The sequence below is a fragment of the Engystomops pustulosus genome, chromosome 2 (assembly GCF_040894005.1).
Source record: "Engystomops pustulosus chromosome 2, aEngPut4.maternal, whole genome shotgun sequence".
Taxonomy (NCBI): Eukaryota; Metazoa; Chordata; class Amphibia; order Anura; family Leptodactylidae; genus Engystomops; species Engystomops pustulosus.
The window spans coordinates 100427556-100448605 of record NC_092412.1 but is presented as its reverse complement, the minus strand read 5'-3'; the positions used below and the strand labels follow the sequence as shown (position 1 = coordinate 100448605).

The 21050-nt window shown below is 40.1% G+C and overlaps 1 protein-coding gene across 3 annotated transcripts in view; it reads left to right on the top strand.

Annotated features, from left to right (window-relative positions):
• TMEM131 (transmembrane protein 131) overlaps positions 1 to 19303 on the top strand; it is a 116967-nt gene extending 97664 nt beyond the window's left edge. Inside the window, exons 27-41 of one of the 3 annotated variants that reach the window (XM_072135706.1) lie at positions 1374 to 1516; positions 1771 to 1957; positions 4843 to 5028; positions 5606 to 5764; positions 6664 to 7226; positions 7856 to 8031; positions 8416 to 8543; positions 9025 to 9146; positions 9269 to 9427; positions 11942 to 12101; positions 13279 to 13397; positions 13505 to 13604; positions 17183 to 17286; positions 17616 to 17776; positions 18285 to 19303. In XM_072135706.1, coding sequence (XP_071991807.1) covers positions 1374 to 1516; positions 1771 to 1957; positions 4843 to 5028; positions 5606 to 5764; positions 6664 to 7226; positions 7856 to 8031; positions 8416 to 8543; positions 9025 to 9146; positions 9269 to 9427; positions 11942 to 12101; positions 13279 to 13397; positions 13505 to 13604; positions 17183 to 17286; positions 17616 to 17776; positions 18285 to 18584 — 2767 coding nt within the window. In that variant the 3' untranslated portion in view covers positions 18585 to 19303. Of the gene's footprint in view, positions 1 to 1373; positions 1517 to 1770; positions 1958 to 4842; positions 5029 to 5605; positions 5765 to 6663; positions 7227 to 7855; positions 8032 to 8415; positions 8544 to 9024; positions 9147 to 9268; positions 9428 to 11938; positions 12102 to 13278; positions 13398 to 13504; positions 13605 to 17182; positions 17287 to 17615; positions 17777 to 18284 lie in introns of all 3 variants that reach the window. The other 2 variants (XM_072135705.1, XM_072135707.1) reach the window with 2 other exon arrangements.
• Positions 19304 to 21050: the final 1747 nt, after the last annotated feature.

The following is a 21050-nucleotide window of genomic DNA, read 5'->3' as shown; positions in this document are numbered from 1 at the left end:
CTGTCACATGGAAAATGCCTAAGAGGAGCTAAGCAAATTGATATACAGTACTATAATTTATTTATTTTATGGGCTTTCTCTATTTTAAGGAATCACATAGGGAGACCTTCAGGTGATAGACATCCATGTCTCTATAATACATACAGTGATAGTGGTCAATCACTGGAAAGACCACCTCCTTGACTTTTTAACCTAGAAAAGGCAGATATACAAATGCATAATGTCAAGTCATACTTTTACCACAAACACCATATACCTCTTCCTCCTCTGTAACATGCTACCTGCGGTTAACAAAGCATTACATTGAGTATTATCAAGATGTGTGAGCCAGAATAACATAAAAAAAAACTTGGGCCTAATTCATTTAGATGTTTTCCTATTAATTATTGTAAAGCACTTGTATATCATATATATATCATTTATACTTGAGTATAATCTGAGTTTATTTAGCAAAAAAAATGTGCTGATAAACCTCACCTCGGCTTATACTCAAGTCAAGAAAAACAAACCGTGTACTCGCCTTCTGACTCCCCAGGTAGGTCCTCTTCTATACAACGATGCTCCAGCATCGGCTGAGTGTCCCCGCGCGGTCTATCGCAGGGATCGTGCCGTCAGCCGCACACAGGCTGTATACTGGGGGGCAGGGGCTGCAGGCTGTATACTGGGGGGGCAGGGGCTGCAGGCTGTATACTGGGGGGGCAGGGGCTGCAGGCTGTATACTGGGGGGGCAGGGGCTGCAGGCTGTATACTGGGGGGGCAGGGGCTGCAGGCTGTATACTGGGGGGCAGGGGCTGCAGGCTGTATACTGGGGCGGCAGGGGCTGCAGGCTATATACTGGGGCGGCAGGGGCTGCAGGCTATATACTGGGGCGGCAGGGGCTGCAGGCTATATACTGGGGCGGCAGGGGCTGCAGGCTATATACTGGGGCGGCAGGGGCTGCAGGCTATATACTGGGGCGGCAGGGGCTGCAGGCTATATACTGGGGCGGCAGGGGCTGCAGGCTATATACTGGGGCGGCAGGGGCTGCAGGCTATATACTGGGGCAGCAGGGGCTGCAGGCTATATACTGGGGCAGCAGGGGCTGCAGGCTATATACTGGGGCAGCAGGGGCTGCAGGCTATATACTGGGGCTGCAGGCTATATACTGGGGCAGCAGGGGCTGCAGGCTATATACTGGGGGGGCTGTGACCGATGCATTTCCCACCCTGGGCTTATATACTCGCGTCAATAGGTTTTTCCAGTTTTTTGTGTTAAAATTAGGGGTCTCTGTTTATACTCGGTTCGATGTGTGGGGCTTTTCATAGCAAATAACATTTTATTGAATTTTGGAAGCTTAATATCGTCTTCTGACTGCTTACTATTTTGGTTTGCAGAAATAATTTAACAGTCATCGACATAATAACGGTGAAAGGACAAGGCGCAAATGAGAACCTTAAGATTGCTGGAAAACCCCCTGGTCCAGGAACATCTTTAAGGTTTAAAATTACAGAAGCATTTTTAAAAGACTGCTCTGACAGTAAGTTGTGCTTCCTTCTGTCATTGGAATTTTGCCTTAAGGCTCTTGTTTCTTACTTCATATCCCACCACTACAGCAAGTATTCTCTGATCTAGCAGTGATTGGTCCCAAGAAACATTCAGCACCTTGAGCTCAGTAACGTTCTGCAGTTCACTGTAGCACATACTATAAATAGTAAAGTGTACTTTTATTATTGTGGTGGCTTTATCTTCATCAAATGAATTGTGCATTATCGTTTTTTCCCTCTCATTCAGAAATAAAGCCCAGAGAGCCAAACTTCACTCTCAAGAGAATATTCAAGGTTGAGAACACAGGGCAGCTGCAAGTCACCATAAAAAGCATGGAAATCAGCGGTTATTCCTGCGAAGGATATGGATTCAAGATATTAAATTGTCAGGAGTTTGCACTAGGTCCAAATTCCTCAAAGGAAATTGTTATATTGTAAGTAAATTGTTGGGCATGTCCTAAAGCCCTGGAAGTCCTGCCTTCTGAAAGTCTGTAGCTGTGTAGTTACACTGAATAACATATAATAACTATGGAAAACATATTTACTAAAATAGCCTTTTCTTTTTACTACCCCTCGTTAAAATTATCCTAAAAATTTTTAGGTGTAGAATAGTTAAGTTTGATTATTGTTTTGATATACCTGGAGTTTTGCTGAGGCACATGCCTGAACAAATTATGTATTTTTTAGAACATCGAAACATTATAGAAATGATTATTGATATGTTTGGAATATGGCAGTATGTAAATGCAGCTTCGATATGTTGCTCAAACATTGCACTCTCTGAACAAAGGATGAATTACTGTATATACTTGAGTATAAGCCGAGACACCTACATTTGCCAAAAACTGGGAAAACTTATTGACTTGAGTATAAGCCATACATTGGTCACAGAGTCCCTCGCTAATGAAATGCCCAGCACCAGCCTCCCTTCACTAATGAAATGTTCATCACCAGTCTCCCTTCATTAATGAAATCTTCGGCAGCAGCCTACCCCTGCTAAATAAAAGCAGAGGCCTCCTCTCACTAATGAAATGCCCAGCAGTAGCTACCCCCCATTAATGAAATGTTCAGCACCAGCCTTCCCTCACTAATGAAAGGTCCAGCAAAGGTCTCCCCTCGCTAATGAAATGCCTAGCAGCAGCCTCCCCTCCCTAATTTTTATCCAACGGATGTCGGAAGGAGGGAAAATGACTGTTTGCGGCTCAACCCGAAAAATATATAATGCTATATAAACATAAAAAAATTGTTATTTAACCAACAAATATATAAAAACAGAAGGACATAATAAAAATCGGACAACATGTTTCACACCTACTACTAGTCGTGAAACTATAGATGCTGTCCCGATGTTCAGGAAATGCGGACATAAGCTTTGCCTATGCTGTTCTAATATCAACAATAAAGCAACCTAGTTTAAGTCTGTTACCCAGAATTATTTATGATTTAAACCACGATGACCTGCCCATCTAGCTATATAATATACTTAACCAAATGCCCTTGTGGGTTGAAATATATTGGTAGGACCACACACCCCGTTAAAAAAAAAAGGTTACCCTTAACACAGGCTGTCTAAACAACTCTTTCCTAAACACAAAAAAATGAAAAACTGATGATATTGATTATGTTGCCGAGAATGTACATAACCATTACCAAACACTATGTAGAAGAGAAGTCTACTGGATCTATAAATTACATACCCTTAGCCCAGATGGCTTGAACGAGGCCTCTGAAGCAGTTGTATAAACTCCTGTAGCTATACACATCCCCTGCACATATCCACGTCCCAGAGCTTCACTAATTAGGGTGTGTTTTCTGCCCTTAGCCTCTGTAGTTTTTCTTAAGCGTTCCACTCCTCTGGAACATCTTCTGACAGATAACAAGCAGTATTCAGAGTTATGTATTATTATCATATTATTACCATTGTTATATATTCAATATCCAAGATGTACCGTATATACTCGTGTATAAGCCGAATTTTTCAGCACAAAAAATATGCTGAAAAACCTCCCCTTGGCTTATACACGAGTCAATTAAAAAAAAAAATTAATACTCACCCTCCGGTGCCCGGATCCACCGGCGGCGGTTCCCGATACCGAAGTTGAGCACATTAAATAAATAAACTTGGTTCTCACATTCCGATCCTCGGTGGTGGCTCTGGATCCCCGCCTTACTTCTTTTGCCGGCGGAGTTGAGTCCATGCGATCTCCCCACCGGCACTCACTATGATGCCGGCAGTGTGACGTCATCAGCGGCGACACTGCTGCATCATCGTAAGCGTCGGCGGGGAGATCGCATGGACGCGACTCCGTCAGCAAGAGAAGAAAGAAGACAGGAGCCGCTGCCGGGGATCGAGAGCCACCGCCGAGGATCGGGGGTGACTATCGCCGGAAGGTGAGAATTAAGTTTTTTTTTTTTTTTTTTTTTATGTGCTCAACATACAGGGGCAGGCTGGCTAGCTGTATACATGAGGGGCAGGCTGGATGGCTGTATACATGAGGGGCAGGCTGGCTGGATGTATACATGAGGGGCAGGCTGTATACTACACCCTCGGCTTATACTCGAGTCAATAGGTTTTCCCAGTTTTTGGTGGTAAAATTAGGGGTCTCGGCTTATACTCGGGTCGGCTTATACTCGAGTATATACGGTAGTATATTCTTGCTAGAATATTAATATCATTGTGATTGTGCAGCTTTTATTTAAGATTGTTCAAACAATTTTTTTCTTTTTTAACCCCTTCCCGACATTTGACGTAATAGTACTGCATCCGGGGCTGCGCGATCCTCCTCCGTGTGTCCCCCGGGTCTGCCTTCTGGCAGGACCCGGCTGTAACACACTGAGCATGCGCAGTGTATCTGTATTACACTGTGTAATGTGAAGAAGAGCTTGAACAAGCGATCAGTGGATCGCTAATGAAATTGCCAGAAACTGCCTCACCTTTTTTTTTTTTTTTTTTGTAGAAGCAGAGCAGGGCTTTTTCAGAACCAAAATTGTGCTGAAAAATTTGCCTTATGCTCAAGTATATACGATAGTTACAAAAAAAATAATTAATAAATAACTTTGCAACAAAAGTATTTTCCCAAATTCATCACCCCCACGATTTTGGGAACAGCCTACTTATGGAAAACAGGGCTCTATTTTATTTATCTTCTAAATTGTGAATGTTTGTTTTTTCACTCTGGAAACTGAGGGGTCATTTAGAAGGAATCACATTTTTTTATAATATGGTAGAATAATTGGATGTTTTGGATAATATTAAATGATTATAATGACATTTTTGATGTTACACTCTAAAGTGTTGTGTTCTCTCATGTTCCTGCAGGTTTACACCAGACTTCACCTCCTCACGGGTGATTCGTGAACTAAAGATTGTTACAGCAGGAGGTTCTGAATTTGTTTTTATACTAAATGCATCGCTTCCATACCACATGCTGGCCTCATGTGCAGAAGCTCTTCCTCGGCCCAACTGGGAGTTGGCATTGTATGTTGTTATCTCAGGAATTATGAGGTAAACGCTAATCTCTATGGATCGTTTCTAAAGGATACTCTTTCATATATTTTTTCAAACGCAAAGTGTGATAGATATTTTATGGGGCATGGTCTCGCACCAAAAATGTCCATGCGGCAAAAATACTGCTAACCCGACAGAATTTTTTTTCCTAATTTAATGGCATAAAGTAAGCCAAATTATAGGAGGTGCAGAGTACATCTAGACAGTCCAATGGCGGAACTTTATATAGGCAGCATGGGCGGGCCCCGGGGCCTTTGGCTTCCAAGAGCCCCCTCCTGGGCCCTATATGAAATTTTATTTTTTTTTTAAATCTATACTCGCCTTCCAGCTTTTTTTTTCAATACGCCCCATGTGGGAATGTTTCAAATATTTGTTTATTTGTATATTTGTGTATCGTATACTGCTGTATATATACATGCAGTATCCAGGGAGACCAGAACAAGTGTGAGGTGCATTTGGTCAGCCTGGTGGGCTGGCAAATGGGTGAAAAAATCTTCACAAGTCTTCAGGAGTTCTGCTTTCCCAGGTGTTTTGTGCATATTGTATATTAATCTGCTTTTTTGTCCTTTCCTAGTTTGCTGTTTCTTTTGGTTATTGGAACAGCCTACTTAGAAGCTCAAGGAATATGGGAGCCGTTCAGAAGGCGACTCTCTTTTGAGGCATCAAATCCTCCTTTTCAGTTGGGCCGACCCTTTGATCTCAGGAGGATAGTTGGTATATCAACAGAAAGCAAGTAAGTTTTTACATTCTAGTGTTTTAAGGCTGTTTGTTAATTTTTATTCTACATAGAAAATAAAGTTATTCCTTTAGCCTAAAAGAAGGGAACCTTTTTAGAGAGTGTGTCAATAGAGATATGGTGAAATTGTGGCAAAGACAGGTATACAGCTGAAGCCTATTAGAATGTGCATTAGTTTTTGGGGAGCCTTCTGTGGTCACATGCTCGCCGATTCTTCCGACCCAGCCAGGAGTGTCTATGAACGGAGGCAGGATTGATGCTGCACCAAGAGGCACAACAGGGTAAGTAGACACTTATTTATTTTTCGTATGTAAACTTTGGCCCCAATGTGGTTTACCAGTACAGGCGGTCCCCTACTTAAGAACACTCGACTTACATACGACCCCTAGTTACAAATGGACCTCTGAATATTGGTAATTTATTGTACTTTAGTCCTAGGCTACAATAAACAGCTATAACAGTTATCAAAGGTGTCTGTGATGAAGCTTTAGTGTTAATATTGATTCTTATGACAACCCAACATTTTTTAAATAAAATTGTCACAGAGACCAAAAAAGTTCTGGCTGGGGGTACAATGATAAAATATACAGTTCCGACTTACATACAAATTCAACTTAAGAAGAAACCTACAGACCCTATCTTGTATGTAACGCAGGGACTGCCTGTATTCGTACCTCTAAGAAGACCTCCTTTAATCGTCTTCATTAGACTTGTCCTAATAAACATTATTTTTTTTTTTTTTTCTCTGATCGGTTTTATTTAGTTATGCCACAAACGCATGTGTGTTGGGGTAACATTAACACTCAGGATAAAAAATACAAGTTAATAAATCATAATTGATGAAATGCTGAACACCAACCTAGTGAGTGATCGTTTTGTATGTATTTGTGTTTTAGCTTTACTTCTTCTGGAAGTGATTCAAACAGTAGCTCTCACAGAGGCTTGTATAGTGGGAATTCCAGCTCCAAGACCATCAACAATCACAAGCAGAACAACTCCACATCCAGTGTACACAAGAATGCATCCGATATAGAAATGGCTAGAGCAAAAAACTCTGCTGTATCCAACCGAATGTCAGCGCAAGTATCTACAACACAATCTAGTAAAGCTTCCTCTACGACCACTGACTCTAGCACTGCTGTTCACAGTTCATCTTTAACAAGGCGTACACGTGGAACAAAACTAAATCTTCCCCCACCACAAGGACCAGGCTCACAGGAGCAACATGTGACAACACAACCAACGGTGCCTCAGACACAGCCAGAACAACCTTCAACAGGAACATTTAACACTTCTCACCCAGAATACTTTGGAAGCAACCCTGGCAATAGGCACAGTTCAGATGACTCCGATTTAACAAACCTTATAGAAGTAATGGATAAAGATTTTGACCATTCCGAACCCCCTCAATCAGATGTGTTTTCAGAACAACCACCATCTCCAGCAGCAAAAAATAAAGGTAACTTACATTTAATAATATTAAAGGATCTTCATTAATAAATTCTTTCAATATGGTGAAAGTAAAACCTGCATGAGAAGATTAACTTGAATCATTATAGTAAAGGGCATCTACCAGAAGACTGAGGGACTGTATGCAAATGAGCTTGAGGGGCTCCAAGCTCTGTTGGTGTTAATGGAGCTTGGAGCCCCTCAGGCACATTTGCATACAGTCTTTCAACCTGGTGGTAGATGTCCTTTAAAGGGATTTCATGACTGTAAAAAAGAAATAAATAACACAAAATGCTAGGGTAAAATTCTGAAGTCCATTATTGTGGCATGACCTGCCTTTTCCTTTGTCAGAAGTCTTTAGTCATGGACAGTGGGGGTTTTTAATATGGCAATTCTAGTCAGAAATAACATGACGCCATATAAGTGAGGTTTTTTTGTGTTAGAGGTCTTCAGTTATCTAGTTACTTTTTCTGTTTAAAGGAAAGTAAAAAAAAAAAAAAAACACAGTATACACTATTTTGTCAGCAGAGAGTCTGAAGTCCTGTGTCTTTGACTTCAATAGATCTTTGAATCCTAGAGGCTTAATACAACTACCTAGAATGAGTCTACTCCTTTTTTTTTCTATATTGTACCCCCTAGGGAAAGGCAAGTCTCTTCAGCAAAAAGTTAAATTCCAAAAGAAACAGGAAGAGAAAGAAAGAAGAGGAAAAGCCAAGGCACATGAAGATGAGCTGAAAGACTCACTTGCAGATGATGACAGCTCTTCTACCACCACTGAAACTTCCAATCCTGATACTGAACCCATTCTCAAGGAGGTATCGTACCGAGTCCCTTGTATTTATTTGTAAATGGATAAGATTAGATACAAGATGATCTCTAGTCAAAGAACATATTGCTTGTGCTATGTGCCTCAGCTGCCACATCTTGTGTAAATCTCAAATCATGCACCCCCATCTTGACAGATCTGTCATTTGTAAAAGCAAGCAATACACTTAATTATAAATGATGAACATCCCACTGGATGCAGTTTTACTCAGTTCAATGCATTATACAGTCAGCAGAGAACTTGCCTGAGCCTTGCCTACTGTATATATATATTGCTAGCCCCAGGAACCATTTTTATTTGTTTGTCCAATACCTTGAGATTGTTTCCTTTAACTTGTTTTTTTTATCTTCAAATAATTGTTTTATTTGGTCAGGAACCTGAGAAAACAAAAGGAAAACAAGCCATGTCTGATAAAGTAGAAAATGAAATTGTCAAAGTCAAACACAAGAGCAAGAAAGTCATCGTCAACAAAAAGGAGAATGTCACAGAAGTAAAACCAAGGTGAGAGAAGGAAATTGCTGATTTTTTTATTTATTTATTTTTTTTTTACTGTTGCTGAGGATAAGGTTTCCAAGCATTTTAGTGAATAGAGCTTGTTTCTCATTTTACAGGTTACTGGTTCCTTTGAATGGATCCATCACTGGATCAGTGGATGTGTTCATTATGTTTTATTAGCATCACTAAATATAGTTTATGCAGTATAGAAAATAGAAGGCTGCGTTTTTACCTGTATTGTAGAAACTAAAGTGAACACTTTTCTTTACAATTAAAACATGTACAGGATTTTTGCTCAAAGGAGCAACTCGTCATGTACCTAGGTTTCCCATAAAATGTTTGTTTTGCAGTTTTGTTTGTGGTTTACCGGGGTTCACACTTATGCCTCTGTTTATAGTTTTTGTATAGCAATGGGTACAAATAAATGTGTGCATTATTACATACAGCGTTGTGCAGGTACAAAATTATTTCTTTTATTTTTTTCTAGCTCTTTGGAATTGCCGTACACCACCCCCCTGGAAAATAAGCAACATAAAAATTTCTCTAAAATTTCTGCCCAGCATTCTGTAGTAAATGGCTCAAAAGCAAGAAATTTGCCAAAAACAAGAGGTATGTTCTCCATATTTAATTCGGGTGCTTGTGGCATTTTGTGTCGCTAATAGTTATGCGGTTTGGCTAGAATTGTGTGAAGCAGCGTCTTACAATGCATGGCTTGTTAATGTTTTGCACAGGTACAAACGGTAAACTTATGGAGAACAGGCAGTCAATATTGGCGAAACTACTTCCTAGTCGTACTGGTCAAGAGCTAGGCAATACCAGCAGCTCAGAAGGCGAGAAAGACTCCACGCCTCCAGAGTGGGACTCAGTGCCAATACATAAAGCAGGCAGCTGTGAGTATACAACTACATTATTCAGATGTTGTTAACTTGGTTTACAACAGAATAAACCGCTCCATCATTTGTAAAACGATGCTACCGCTTCCATGGTATTGTTCACATAAGTTGCATTACTTTCTAGTGTATTAAGGAGTATTTTTATCACTTATCTGAATGGATTTTTGGGTATAAAATTCTGTTTGCACTGTAGTACAACTAACTATTTCAATAGGTTTGAGGCACTTAAAGCAAGAATTGTAACATTTAAGGGGTTTGTCCAGGGGGTTGCCCCCTCTCCCACTAACATTCTCCCGTGGCACCACTTTTTACCACCTTGTTCTATATACAAACATAAGCTGTGTAGACATGTCGCCACCGTAATCTATATACAAATAGAAGTCAGCAGTGATGGGACACACCAGAGAAAAACAGGAGCATGGAGAGAGAAAAGTAGAAGTTCTTCTTTTTTTTTTTTTTAATATTTATTAATAATTCTTTATTTATATAGCGCACACAGATTATGCAGCACTGCACAAAGCTTGAAAAATTGGTCCCTGTCCCCATGGGGCTCACAATCTAATCAACCGAACAGTACGTTTTGGGAAAACACTGACAGAACATACAAACACTTTGCAGATGTTGACATGGGTGGGATTCTTTAAAGCACCCGCCCCCCCCCGGCCTATAAAATCATAATCGAGTTGGCACTCTCCACCATGCATTTGCAATATACTGGGGCACATGTACCATAAGTTTGCCTCTATGCGCCTGCTTTTTTTTTTTTTTTTTTTTTTTGCTGGTCAGGTGTGTCTAAGTGGTTTTTAGTGGTTTTTCCTTATTGGCACATGGCATATCAGGAGTTGAAGTGTAACCTTCATTTGAGATATTATTAGACAATTTATGTGGTGATCATTTTTTCTAATATACTTCATTCACCAACTTCTCCTAATCTCCCTGTGTGTTTAAACATTTCTGACGGTGAGAGTTAACCCATTTACTTTCAGCTTGGTTCTTGAATATAGTGCAAACTACAGCCAGGGAGAGAGCAGGAAGGGTTAACACTCTCCGCAGCTGTGTCAAATAGATGATAGAGAGACCCATCTTCATTATGGTAGACAGATTTTCCTTGGTATGCCAAGACACCCAATTTTAACACAAAAAAACTGGGAAAACCTATTGACTCGAGTATATAAGTCTAGGGTGAGAAATACACAGCCTACAGCCAGTAAAAACTGGCCGGCCCCCTTGCCCCCCAGTATATAGCTGGCCAGCCCCCTTCCCCCCCCCCCCTTCAGTATATAGGCTGGGTACACACAATTACGTCAGCCTCTTATATATGCGTATATACAGTATTGATAAATAAAACACAAAACAAATATTTCCTTCATTTACCTACATGGGTGGAAACATTAAAGTTTTCACTTTAGAAGTGTCCATGCAAAAATAAATGACAGAAATATGATTGGCACTAAAAGCTAGTTTATGTGCTATTTCTTTTTTGCCTGCTGTGTATAGCATGAAGCTTTCCTATTAGACACATTGCTGTACTGTGCTACAGTTTGTATCTTGTACTAATATTCATGTGATTTTCCAACTGGTACTTGTAATTTGACATGTGATCATCCATCATACTAATGCAATATTATGTAGATGCTCAGAAGCAGCATCCATCTTAGAATGGCCAAGAAAAAAATCAGGGGAGCCAGCATACGCTAGTATACTTACAGTATATAATCGAGTATAGGTGGACCCTAATATAAGCCCAGGCTGCTACTTTTACCACAAAAAACTTAGGAGTCGATTATAAGCCTATGGGGAGAGAAAAAGAACTGGACCGCACATCCACAGATGATACAATGATCTACTGCCGCTAGGCTACATTATATGACGAACTCGAGGTTCTTAGTTACATTTTGATCAAATTGTATAAGCCCACCAACCACTTCACGGTGACCTCTTTATGGTGGTTCCCTACGTTATTATGTGCGGCATCACATGGCGTCCACCACCGCTGCAGCACAGCGCCGGCAGGGATTCCCCCATTATATAGTAAGTTAGCATTCCCCCACTAGCCAGCCCCCTGCCCCATCATATAGCCAGCCAGCCTTCCATCAGCTCCAGTTTGCCCAGTTCATAAAAAAGAAAGTCTATTCAAGGCAGGTCTTCTGTGCAATCTGTACAGCAGTGGCAGGCCCATGCGGCTCACAGGCCCTGACGTCAGCCACCTCAGACAGATCGCTGACATGCGGGGGGCGTTGCAAAGGTGAGTATAGACTTCCTTTTTTTTTTTTGAGTATTTTGGGGTTTTTTAGCACATTCTCTGTGCCGACAAACTCTGCTTATACTCAAGTATAAACAGTAGTTATCGGAATCATTTTCATCATTGCTCTGTACTGTACGTGAAGATTTGTTTAGCATTCAGGACTTATCATGCAGGCTATTAAGTGAATAGAAACTAAAGTATGCAGAAAAGCCGAATGTGTTCTTATTAATCTCTTTGTAATATCTATTACAATGTTGTTATAGCAGCAGACAGCCTATACAAACTCTCTATCCAGACCCACAATGCTGATGACTTCTTAAAGCAACGACAGACCTCACCAGCACCTACCTCGCCTTCACCACCTCCAGCATTGGGTTATGGGGCAAGAAGCAGCTACAGCAGCATTCTCAACAGCTCAAGCACTCAGTAAGTGTGGAGGCCAGAAAACCAAAAGTATATGTATGTGTGTCATATGTGCATAAAAACAGTAAGCATCTATTTGCAAAAATATGGCTTTTACAAATTTCCGTGTGTATTATTTCACTGCTGCCACAAAACAGGCTACGGTTGTGAAGGCTAACATGTCATGTTATTATATCAGCTCTTGACATCTACAGTACTACAATTTAGCTTACATGATTAAGTAGGCTGCTTTATCACAAACATAAATGTTTTCAAGAAATAATGCTAGTGACATCTTATAGGACAGTGGTGGCGAACCTATGGCACGGGTGCCAGAGGTGGCGCTTGGAGCCCTTTCTTTGGGCACCCAGGCCTTCACCCCAACACAGTTTGCCAGCTAGGACTCAAGGCTTTCTTTTGTGATCCAATAGAGCGTAGGACACGCCATGCTCAGCGCCATTTGGCTGCCAGGACTACAGGAGGAGCGAGAAGGTGTGGATAGAGATGGATTGTCATTGGAGCTCCTGCTCTGGGTCCCCTGATTCTTCCTCTTCAGATGACCCTTGAGGGAAGCTACAATCCAAACTTCTCCATCATCTTTCTATTGTATTGGTGAACTCAGGACGCCAATACGATTAAAACCTGTGATACAGCAGGGATCAGTAAGTTACTGCTTAAATTGTCATGTTGGCACTTTGCGACATACAAGTGGTTTTGCTTGTACTTTGGGCACTGTGTCTCCAAAAGGTTCGCCATCACTGTTATAGGACATTTACCACCAGGATCAAGGATTGTAAACCATGCACACTAACATACTAGAGTATGTCCCCTCTGGCATGAGCTGCTCTTCTTTAAGCTTCTTGTGCCTTTGTTTTTAAGAAAAAAAGGTCTTAAAAATTATGAAAATGAGCCTGAGGGGCTCCAGACTCCATTAACACCTATGGAGCCCAGAGCCCCGCAGGATCATTTGCAATATTTCAGAAGCATTTCTTTTTTAAAAACCAGGCCATAAGAAGCTAAAAGAGGAGTAGATCCTGCCAGAGAGGGCACACACCAGTATGTCAGTGTGTTTACAACCTTTCATCCTGGTGGTAGATTTCCTTTAACCTCCTAACCTTCTTAACCTCGTCAGAGCACATATTTTACAAGGGGGAAGAAGACATATCCAGTTTGTGTAATAAAGCTTTTTCTTTATTTCTAGTGAATTAAGAATGAATTCTACTGTCACCAAACCAAAACTGGCTAAAGCATCATCTTTGCCTGGAAGAAACGGCAACCCCACATTTGCTGCTGTAGCTGCAGGATATGACAAGAACCCAGGTATTCTCATATTTCACTTACAGCTTTATGATTCTATATAATGAAACTATATCAGAGTTCAACTAAACAACTTTGCATTTCTTTCCCTCATTTTCTATTATAAACAGGAGGCAGTGGATTATCAAAGTCATCTGCTGTAAAAAGTGACCTTTCTAACAGCCTTGGAATGTCGCATACAATCTCTGTTGACAGTGATAACTCTGATAGGTAAGGAGTAGGTTTTACATGCTAGTAATCTACATTTCATCATATTTTATTTAACCCCTGGTCCAATGGTCATTAGTGCCTGAATGTCCAGGTACAGAATACCACATTATCTTATTCACTGGCAAGCAGCAGTGTGTAGAGACTTACTTTACTAGCTACAGAGAGATAAGTTCTCTATCCGGGAAGGAGCCATATACAGAGCTGACTGTGTGTGTTATGGGAGAGTAATCAGAGCTTAGAGTTTGGTTGTATGTTGTATACATCTCATGGATCTCATCATCTCTGATCTGTTTCATCTCATTCTATGTGTCAAATACTAGTACAATGTTCAAAAGCTAAATAAAAGTATAGATAAACCCTGGACCCTGATTTTCCCCTCCCGGATCTGACTGTAAACTGTCCGATCAAAGCATCACTGGTTCAAATTCAAGTTTGTATAGATTAAAAAAATGTTACAAAAATAAGTTTAACTCTTTCAGGACCTGGCCCTTTTTTGTTTTTTCATTTTCATTTTTTACTCCCCATGATCAAAAATCCATAACTTTTTTTATTTTTCCATGTATAGAGCTGTGCAATGGCTTATTTTCTGAGTAACAAATTGCACTTCATAGAGATGGTATTGAATATTCCATGCCGTGTACTAGGAAGCGGGAAAAAAATTCCAAATGCAGTGAAATTGGTAAAAAACGCATTTGTGCCGCCTTCTTGTGGGCTTGGATCTTACGGATTTCACTGTGCACCCCAAATGACATGTCTACTTTATTCTTTGGGTCGGTACGATTACGGGGATACCAAATTTGTATAGGTTTTATAATGTTTTCATACATTTAAAAAAATTAAAACCTCCTGTACAAAAATTTTTTGGGGGATTTTGCCATCTTCTGGCGCTAATAACTTTTTTATACTTTGGTGTACTGAACTGTGGTTGGTGTCGTTTTTTGCGGATTTTGATGACATTTACAATGTTATCAATTTTAGGACTGTTCGACCTTGTGATCACTTTTTATAGAATTTTTTAATTTTTTTAAATGACAAAAAAGTGCCATTTTCGACTTTGGGCGCAATTTTCCGTTACGGGATTAAACGCAGTGAAAAACCGTTATATTTTGATAGATCGGGCATTTTCGGACGCGGCGATACCTGATGTGTTTATTTTTACTGTTTATTTATATTTATATCAGTTCTAGGGAAAGGGGGGTGATTTGAGTTTTTAGGGTTTTTTATTATAATTTTTTTTTTTTAAACTTTTTTTTATTTTTATTTTTAGTACTTTTCAGACTCCCTAGGGTACTTTAACCCTAGGGGGTCTGCACGATCCTATCATATACTGCCATACTACAGTATGGCAGTATATGGGTATTTTACTACTCATACATTACAATGTGCTGATAGCACATTGTAATGCATGGGTTAACCCGAAGTAGCCTCGGGTCTTCGCGAGACCCGAGGTTACCATGGCGACGGATCGCCGCTCCCCGATGACGTCACGGGGAGCGGCGATCCTCGAAAAGATGAAGCATTGCCGGCGGCGATCGAGGTGAAAACACCCGCGATCGGTGCTAGCACCGATCGCGGGTGTTACCGGTAAGCCTTTGCTGCAATATGCAGCAAAGACTTACCGGCTATGGAGAGGGCTCAGCGCGTGAGCCCTCTCCATGCACCCGCGGCCGACCCGTGACGTGCTATTACGTCACGGGTCGTGAAAGGGTTAAACCATTAAAATAAAAATGGACCCGGACAGGGTACGCTGGGGAAAAAAAAAACAAAAAATGTTCTGAAAATATATCATTTTTAATCTTACATGCTCCAAAATAACAAGAACAAAAAAGAACAACTCTTCTCCAAAAATAAGCCAGATTTGTCAGTTGAAAAATAAAAAACGTTAGACCTCTGAAAACCCATATATATTTTCGTAATTGTGGCTACCAATAGAATAAAAATAACATTTCATTCTTATGGTATGGTGTACGGTCCAAAAGAAAAAAGCAAAAAAAACTGACCAAAAATTGTTTTTTATTGCCTCTAGTTAAAAAAATCAATTGGCTATAGATCCCCCAAAATTATATACCAGAAAAGTGAATCTCCTCTAACCAAAAAACCCTTTTATCATTTAATCCATTGTGAATGTTTAATTTTCTCCCAAAAATGAATGTATTGCCCAAAAATATTACAATTAGACCACACCTCCATTTTGTTTTAACCCCTATAAAACACTTAAAGGGTTAACAAACATCTAAAGTGCTTTTCCATATGTTGAGGGGTGAAGTTTCCATAATTGGGTGACTTAATAGTTTAGCTTTTAGGCCTCTCACAGTCGATTGAAAGTTGAGCAGGTCCCTATTAATATATAGGGAATTGGCACTTAAATTCTTAGCCTTTAGAACATTCTAGTAAAATATGTGGGATCTTAAAAATACCATGCCAACATAAAGCAGACATTTTGGAAAAGTAAGTTCTGAAATATTTTGGGTGCTATGACTATCTGCTTCAAAAGTAGAGAATTTAGAACTTTGCCAAAAAAAAAAAGTAAAAATTCTTCATTTTCAAATGTCTATTGTCTATGTGATATTTTAAAACAAGATTTCATCCAAAATTTTAAACTAATTTGAATTACAATGTGTCACGAGAAAACAATTTCAAAATTCCCTCGATATGTAATACATTTCCAAAACTATAACCTATTATAGTGACACAGGGTTGATTTAAAAAATGGGGCCGAGTCCTAGAGGCCAAAATAGGCCCCTGGGTTAATTTGACTCCATAATTTTGTTCAGGAGATGTAGCAGTTTGAAGTTGGTCACTGTCATGACGTTTATAAACATCCTTTCGTGCAGATAGTGCAAGTAGGATGTATATAGCTATGAAATGATTAAAGAGGACATTTCACCTATTCTGCCAACTCCAATTATTTGCATCCTTTAAGTGTCACTCCACTGATTTTGGTGGAGTTTTGCTTTACTGTTGCATTCAACTCTCCCCACGAAACCACCCACCATCTGTGCAGCAGATCACCTATGTGAACCAATGAGTTGGCTTTGGGATTTGACTTTGTTTTTGTAAATACTTATTTTCCTATGACAAATATGAATTCTTCAGAACTATGATGATAGAGTCCTGTCCTCTGCATTGTGGTCAGTCTATGAAATCCAGCACAGTCCAAGTATCACAGACTGACCACATTGTGTGTTTCAGCCCCAAGTGGTTGCACTCGGTTGACTTCTTCTATAGTCTGTTACTGACCAGTCAGTGGTGGGAGACAATAAATAATGTACCATCCAGTTGTTTTATTCGTGTTTCCAGGAAAGACACCAGAGCAATGGCACAGAGACGAGTTTAGAGATCTATTCCAGTATTATTTATCAAAACGGGTGTGTCAGTGGAGCCGTCAGATCCCTATATTTTTTTATTTTTTTATATAAAAATGTAAACATTCCCAGACCAGAGTTTTAGGGCTTTTTTGTTTTATTTTTTTTTATTCCATGGATTATTGTGTGACCCTGACTGCTGCAGTGTGGATGTATGCTATTGTAGCCTTTTTATTGTGAGAATGCTGATCTGTTCTTATGTATTACATTTAGTTCTGGCTTGTGGAGTCCCATTAGCAGCCCCAACAGTCCTGATTATGTTGCACTCAACTCATTTTCTGCTTTTGGACCAAGCAACTCATTTAATTTAACAGGAGGTAAGTGCATTGACCATCTTTTACCTGTGTCAGCCGTTTACTGTATTATACATGAAAATGACATTGTTTTTAGTCTCGGATGTTTTCCTTGTACCATTATATGAGGATGGTAAACATTGGATCATTTTTAATTAGAAGGTTTCTGAATACCCATTTAGTGACATTACTTTAGGCTTATTTGTAATTTGACAAAGGCTTTTTATTTCCTATTAAAATGTTCATATAATAAATGATTGTCAGAAATATACATTATTAGTGATAAAAACTGTCCAGTAAAACCATTGATATCTACTTTGTTTATATTTGTCATCTTTCTCTGCTTGCCACAGAAGTTTTTAGCAAACTTTCTTATCCCCGAAACACATATACCCAAGAGCCACAAAAGAATTGGACAGATTTTGAATCCACATCTTCATACTGGGATCCTCCAGCTAGCGACTCTCTTCCTACGTGGCCTTCTAGCACTGGATCTCCAACCCACGTTACATCTGTGAGTATAGAGTTGCATGTGAATTTTAACTTAAAACCATTTCAAAATGCAGAATGACAATGCCCCTGATCACTTGTGTATGTTTTTCTAAAATGTGTCAAGTGTTTGTGGCTACAGCATTTTAATATACATTTAATATCAAGCGCTTAGAAAAATACAGTTCATAAAAGGTTGTAGGTGTAAGACTTCATAGACATGGCCATGTGCTTAAAGGCTGAGCCACCACGAATACAGGACATATCCTATGTATTACAGTGGGGCTGACCGGCTCGGTCACGTTGTGGTGAGACAATACATGTGACATGGTGTAATAGACCCCTGTGGGGACCATGATCTGGCTGTGAATTGTGCGGGAGGATAAACAACCCCATCAATGAATGGGGTCTTAATGTAAATGTTCCAAGTTATCAATACCGGTTCTCTAGCTCTCGATCATAACCATCAATCTCAGAAAAACAGCTCATGCCTATGTATCTAGCTTTTATTTTGTGCTTTTGTTTCATTGCAGTCTATTCTTGGAAACTCTAATAGCCTGTGGTCTACAACAATCCCATTCAGTAGTTCCATTTGGTCCAGTAATCCGAGCACCAGCCTTCCATATACCACTCCAGCTAACCCATTACCTGGAATTGATATGATCGGAGGTGAAAGCACATGTCCCACATCCAACTCTACATCAGTCTCTGCAACTCATAGCTCTGAAAACTTGCCTGCACAAACATACGACCCTTGGAAGATATGGAGCCCCACAATTGGAAGAAGAAGCTCAGACCCTTGGTCTAACTCTCACTACCCAGCTGAGAACTGAACGAGAAATGAAAATATGATAATAGGAGTGTTGCTACTTCAGATTCTGCCAATTCTTTTTGAAAACAGTCTCCCACTTCTCCATCCGTTTTCTGTTCTTGGCTTTTTATTTATTTTTTAACCCCAGATTGAAATCTCGTACAAAATACCCTCCTCAACCTATTCTTTTAAATGCCATTTATTATTTTCTTCATATTCTTCTCATAGAAGAATACAATTTGACAAACATATTAAAAGAATGTCAGGAAAACAGAACGGGTACAAAAATCCAACACTTCATCATTTATTTATTTTGCACATGTGCCACCAAGCAGCCCTTTGTTCAAACATATCCTTGAAAGGAGATAACAAATGAGTTTTTAAGTAATCATTTCTTTCCCAAGTATTATGTTTCTATTAAAAGGTAGGTGTATGTGCATCCATAGCAATCCATGCTAGAAGTGCAATGGCCATTTAAATGCAAGCTGTTTTGTATTAATTCATGAACAAAAGCTAAATACAGCCAAGAGCACAGTGAATGCTCCGTTTGAGCTGCTCAGCGCTTTCCCCTGTATTTTCAGTTCATTATCATGCGTTTTTAAAAAAGGAGAAAAAAAATTATTAAAAAAAATGTTAATTTTACATGCTCCATGTGAAATCCTGTGAGGAAAACAGGATTTGTTGAGCGATTCATACAACTTTGAGTTGTAATTTAAATAAATAAGGCACTTTTTCAATAAATGAGTTGTGTTCGTGTTTTATTACTTATGTTTTGTAAATTTGAGGGCTTATATGCTTGTTGGGATGTACAAAATATACTGGTCTACTATATACAAAAACTGTAACAGGTTTCTAGCTGGATACTAAACATTTACAAAAAGATATGGCTTTGCGGCTCTACATAACAGTATCTGCAGATTTGCATGGTCAGCTTCAGCCTGTATGTACCTGCGTCTCCTCATGCATACTTCCTCTCCTCCACACCATCCCCCTCCCCTCTGTTCAATGCACATGACAGGAAGTGGGGAGGGGTGAGGGAGCTGCATGAGTGTGGGGGAGAGGAGATTGACACAGGGGAACACACAGGCTGCAGCTGAACCTCCATTGGGACTCGCCACACACAGCTGGTAATGTGAATTAAACATGTATAAAGTACTGAAATGAATGTGAAAAATGCATTTTTAAAATCGGCACAGCGTAGGCTATTCAAACCTGTCACCAGCTTTTTAGCACATACATTATTTCTGACATGTTTTTTTTTTTAGGCCATCTTTTTTTTTTTAATTAAACTTTATTTTAATTTTCCATACACATAACATAGACATTGGTACATCATATCATACTTTTATATATCATAATGTTTTCCTTCATATATCATATATGCACATATTTACTATGGACTATTGATGCTATAATGCCACTCAATCTCCTTGCTAATATTTTAGCAAGGATTTTCACATCCGTACTCAATAACGAAATTGGTCTATAAGAACCTATTTCCAAAGCATCCTTCTCTTTCTGTAAAATTAATACAATTGCGGCCTCTGACATCGATCCAGTTACCAGACCACCACTCAAGATCTCTGGTAAAAGAGCTGTCCAATTCAAGTGTCTTAATTTGAGTATCTGTTAACTGGGGGAATGTTATCCCACCCAGGAACTCTTCTAGTTCCCCCTCCAGATAATTGCTCTCTGATTGATAAATCTTTGCATAAAATTTCTTAAAATTCTCCATAATTTCCACCTTATTCTGAGTTATACTCCCATCATTTTGTCTTATGATGTGTACTCCCTTCCTGTGCTTATCCCCCTCCACAATATTAGCCAATAGTTTCCCAGCTCTTTCTTCTTCCATATAATTCTTTTGTCCTGCAAAAAAAAAATGAATGCTGCGTTTTTTCATACAAGAAGGTTTTAAAAGCCTCTTGAACAGCATCTAAATCTTCCTTTGAGTACAACCCTCTCACTAGCTCTTGCTGTTTTACCCCAACCTCCTTTTCTAACCTACCGTATTTTCTGCCCTATAGGGCGCACCGGACTATAAGGCGCATTAGTCCGATGCGCCTTATATATGTAATAATTACATATATAAGGCGCATCGGACTATAAGGCGCGGGGTCCGGCGGCCGGGGGCGTGGCGGAGGTCCGGGGGCGTGGCGGAGACCCGACGTGACGCGGCGACGGGACGCGGCGACGAGACGCGACGCCGAGACGCGACGGGGAACGCGGGAAAGGTGAGCGGAGAAGGTGAGGGGGAGGTGGAGGAGGGCAGCGGACCATACTTACATAGGTCCCCGCTACCGGAGACAGCAGATCTCCCGCTGGAGATCTCCGGTAGCGGGGACCTATGTAAGTATGGTCCGCTGCCCTGTGCCCAGCGCCATACATAGGGCGCACCGGACTATAAGGCGCACTTTGGATTTCCACGGAAATCCAATGCTTTTAAGTGCGCCTTATAGTCCGGAAAATACGGTACATTCTTCTTCTC